A 5,000-nucleotide genomic window follows, 5' to 3' on the forward strand; every position below is an offset into this window, starting at 1 on the left:
GCTCCGCGGAGCACCATTGATAAAAAAATGTGATAACCCATCTGAGCGAGAAGATTTGGGTTTGGTCACCGTACGGCCGTACGTCAATGTGAAACTCTGTGGTGCAACCCGCGTTTTTGGCGGGAACATCTTTGATATTGTACATCCATGTTACGGTTAATTGACATCTGCCAAAACAAGGGATCCGCTAACCAGTATCACGTGACCATATCGCGGGCTCAAGTTAGAGCTCATCGGGTCAGCTTTTTTAAAGTTGACTGCTGACCAGGTACCGGTTTTTGATTGGGTCGCTGGCTCAACCAAGTTAACTTGTAAAAAATAAATAACCTGGAAATCCGCTCTTAGGCTTGGCTAAATCTATATTATTATTATTTATTATTTATTATTATTATTATTATTATTATTATTATTATTATTATTACATCATATCAGATGTATTACTTACAGACGGAGTTTAGAGAAGGCGCTACCTCTTAAGCACTCACTCAAGCAACTCAGAGGAAGTCACACCAACCAGTGGACTACGCCCACTTCAATCGAACAACGCTAATTTTTTCATCGATGACGAATGGATAATGATTTATTGATAAGTTAAGTTTACAAGTTCAGCACTTGGACTCGGCCTGTAATGTGACAACTGCCTTTTACTTTTACGTGGTCTCATCGATTAGTAGTCCATTAAGAATATTACACCAAGCCGACCACATTGCTGAAGGAAACACCAGACCACAACACCGGGAAGTCCATGGTCTACTCTTTCCAAATAGTGTGTGGGATCTCTAACGTCCCACAGAGTTTAAGAACAAAGGTTGTGAGACTGGGCCTACGGTTTATAGTCCTTATCCGAAGTGGGGTTTATTCTTCTGTCTTAGCTGTACTAGATACCTTTACTTTGTCAGGACAGAGATTGGAGTCGTATCTGTCTGACACAGTCTCAGCAGCAGTAATTAATCCGTCTTTATATTCTCCACTTTCCATGACATGACTGGCTGGACCCTTCATGGCCTTCTCTTGAATCCATTGCTTCCCTTCTGACACATTCACTCGCGATGTTGCGTACCAGCAGCTCCAAGCAACCATCGCAATAGGCTAAGGAAAAAAAAAACGAGAATTTTTTCTTTGGTGACTAAGGGATACTCGGACAACGATCAGAGTGCTCCTGTGGGTTCAATTCCCAGCCTGGTCAGAGTGTTTCTCTGTCCTTGTGTGGACCCATTTCCATTAGTAGGGTAACGCTCACATGGTTCATATGGGTAGAAAACTAGCACTTCACGTTACCCTCTAATAGTTAAGTCTCCCACCAATGCGGCCTGGGTTCGATTACCAGAGTCGGCGTTATATGTGGGTTGAGTTTTTTGTTTCTCTACTCTCCTCAAAAACCAAATTTACTGTGTCCCCAATTAGTGCTCCAGCGCTGGAAGACTAGACACTTAAACAAAGTTCCCTTTCCTTTCAGGCTTCTCTGCAATAACTGCTTTCAGTTGTCTCACTGACAGACTGCTATGATCTTTCGCTGCGAAAATCCTTCTACATCCGCAATTGCAATGTGTGAATTCCATATTCTGTACATCATTCTTCCACGTCTTAAGGGGATACAGGACGACGTCTCTATTGCCCAGCTCCCGTGCGAAAAGCGAATCCACGAAGTCGACAGGACCGAACTTAAGATTACGGCACTCAATAGCACTAGTACTATCTGAGAGATAAAATTAAACCTCCTCGATGCCCATATTAAGACAAGCACAAAAGGTAATCGAAGTCACTGAAAAGTATTACAACTGTTGTTGTTTGAATCAATCGGGAACGAAAACCATCGAAGTTATTCCCGGAGTAAAAGCACTACTTTTTCTGTTGTTTTATGGGCTTTTGTTCATCGTGAAAGAAGCTCGTAGTTATTCACTGTGCTGTTCTCTTTTTTCGTAATGTGAGCATTTGTGACGTAGATCGTGAGGTTTCAACTGCATACTGCTAGATCGTGCAATGAGGTGGACTAGTAAGGAGTCTTATTAAGCACACTCCGCTTTGATGGAAATGCACCAATCTCCATCGAATCGCAGCAGAGCACCCATGGGAACGGGTAACAACGTAATCGTGTTCATGAAGCCAAGTAGAATTCAGTCAAATCGCCGCAATCTACGTCATAAGCGACAACATTGTCGAAGCGAGTCGACCTCTGAAATATGGACATGAATCTGAGAGTTATAAAAAATTCTAGTCTTGGCAGTATGCTTGGCAGTATGCTGGACGTAATATAATTAGGATAGAACGCGCACTCTCGTTGGTCAATAGCTGTGTTTAGATGAGAGTATGGAACACGGCTGTGACATCACACGAATTTTGATTGGTTATGTGTTGTCAGACGCGCGTTTTGACGACTGGTTGGTAGGAAATATGATTGTGTATCAAGAAATCTGTTTCAGTCAAGAATTTTCCTTCATTTGTCGAATTATCTCTGAGAAATATTTTGTAAAAGCAATAGAGGACTTCTTTCCGTGTTTCCATGGCCTTATCTAAACACTCGGGGAAGGTGGGAGAATTCTCGACAGTTATGCAAACCCGAGACGCATAACTGTTTCGAATTCTCCCAACTCCCCGTCGTGTTTAGATGAGGCGATGGAAACACAGAAAACGTCCTCTATTGCTTAAATAGTTTCCTACAGTAGTGTCATGGCCATGTTCTCACTAGTCTCCCATAACTCAACGGTACAGCATCCGAACAAGTAAGCCCCGTTTACACGAGCAATGTGACAGTTTTTACTTGCTCGTGTTGCCGAGGAAATCTGGCCACTTTTTATGCGACAAAGACGAAAAATTGCTCGTGTAGACGAATCGTCACTTAACATGTGGCAAATTCCTGCCTCTTAGTGAGCGCCATTGGAGAACGACCTGGCAACTTCCAGGTGATCTGGTGACGTAATTTGGAGGACTGCGAAGAAAAATCCCACAGCCGCGCGCGGCCTTAGGTGTTGTTTCCTAATTTCCTGCAGTATTTTCATCGCCAAAACTCAACAGATAATTCCGTGTCTCCCACATTTCCTGTTACTGAATGAACATTCAAGTGGTACCGACGAAAAATAACCTCGCCTCTGCCATGTCGAATTCGAAAATAAGCCTAAACAAAAGTTTTAAGACGGCTCTCGGGACGTTTTGTGCGAGGCTTACACCACGTAACAGCCGAAAATAACATTCAAGGCCGCGCGCGGTTGTGAGATACGGCGTTAAAATATTTCTCCCCAGTCCTCCAAATTACGTCACCAGATCACCTGGTTCGCCTTGCCTCTGCTTCATCTCATCTCATCTCAAATTTCATACCTTACATGGACTCAATCGCTCATAAGGTGTAATAACATGCCTATGAAGACAGCTGACAGCCATAGCGCGTAGCTTCTCTCTCAGGTCTTGTCTTGCACATGGATGGTACAGGAATGCTACACCACCATGCTGTAAATACAAGTTAGCCAAATTATCACATTTTTAACAACATCATTAATAAGAAGTTGAGAGGCAGCAGAGCGTTTTCAAACGAGGGGGGTTTATCATACAATAGCTCTCTACTCAATTCAAACAAAGGTCGTCAAAGCTTCGAAAAAGCTCTTTGAGATGTAATATTTAACTAATTTTTGGACCTATTGCCTAAACGTCCACGAGGGTGAAATTATTGTTCTCTTTGATTTTCATTACTTTAGTCTAGAATGTCAGCTTAGAATTCAAATTGCTTCCCACTGACACAAACACTACATTACATCAATGGCGAATCCTTTTTTGTCCCAACGGATAAAATCCAGCAGTTGATTGGCTTCTCAAGGATAGGTGGGCACTGTTAGAAAAAAATTTTAGTTCGCTAAGGCCAATCTGGTTGTGCAAAGATTTTAAATTGGATCCAGTCCTCAAGGTTGAGTGTCTGCAATGTATTCACACTCAACAGAAACCAAGCCAAGTAATGTGGTTGAGAAACACGACAGATTTTATTTTGCAAAGAATCTTGAGAAGCATACATGTAACACAATTGACACTATTACACCCTAACTTTAAGCATTTTGAGGCATGGCGGTGTAGTGGCTAGTGTGCGGGACTTGGCCTGGTTCTCACTAGAAAGACTGCTCCACAATCTCTAGCCCCACCTCAGTATGTAAAATAATGGGCACTGGTGACATGCATGTACTCCTGGGAGTAACCTGCGATGCCCTGGCATCCAATCCAGGGGTAGTCATGATGCTCTCATGCTACTTAAAACTGCAAGCAATTTCTTTCTAAAACCTCTTTTCTGGTTCAAAAGAAAAGTCATGATTCCCCTCCCTCCCCTCCCCCCTTTTTAAATGTTGATACCCTTTAGTTTGAATGCCAAGTGGAGATGGAAACAACTTTGCTTGGGGGGAAGGGCAGTTGGGGATGTGCTGACTCGAATGACACACTGGTTATTTGAACAGTGAGTGTGTCAACTCTCTTTGCAATCGCTTGTGGGATAAACTCTAGCTGTGTGAGCCCCAGCAGCCTGTGCGCAACTTACACCTTAAGTACTTATTCAGCGAGATGGTACATGTAACTAAGTTGAATAAGTTTGAAGACAGATCAATAAATACAGTGATCATTTTTTCTGCTTAAGAAAAAACTGAGCCCTGATGACAAGAGTTGAATCTGGGACATTTGGACTACTGTAGTTCCAATGCTCTGCAACAGAGCTACAGGGGACTTGTGTGAGCTTAGGTCATCAAATATGCGTCATGTGAAAAATGGAGCAGGGCTTGTGAAGAGACAACAGCTTTCACCTCCCACCAATGTGGCCCGGGTTCGATTCGATTCGACTCTGTCTCACATGTGGGTTGAGTTGGTGGTTCTCTTCTCTGTTACAAGAGGTTTTTCTCTGATTTTCCCCTCTCATCAAAAACCAACCTACAAGCTGATTTGATTTGATTTGATTTCTGTCTGACAGTGTACCCAATTAGTGCTTCAGCACTAAATACACTTGACACTTAAATAAACTTTATTATCAATGACGTCCT

General features: G+C 42.7%; 1 protein-coding gene across 1 annotated transcript in view; it reads right to left on the bottom strand.

Annotated features, from left to right (window-relative positions):
* Nucleotides 1–855: 855 nt before the first annotated feature.
* The window catches only part of LOC138046578 (uncharacterized), an 11,914-nt gene continuing 7,769 nt past the window's right edge, over nt 856–5,000 (bottom strand). The window contains exons 7-8 of the mRNA XM_068893187.1: nt 3,313–3,441; nt 856–1,089 (exon numbers count right to left, since the gene is read on the bottom strand). Of these exons, the coding sequence (XP_068749288.1) occupies nt 856–1,089; nt 3,313–3,441 (363 nt within the window). The remainder of the gene's footprint in view (nt 1,090–3,312; nt 3,442–5,000) is intronic.

This window comes from Montipora capricornis, chromosome 4, assembly GCF_036669925.1.
Source record: "Montipora capricornis isolate CH-2021 chromosome 4, ASM3666992v2, whole genome shotgun sequence".
Taxonomy (NCBI): Eukaryota; Metazoa; Cnidaria; class Anthozoa; order Scleractinia; family Acroporidae; genus Montipora; species Montipora capricornis.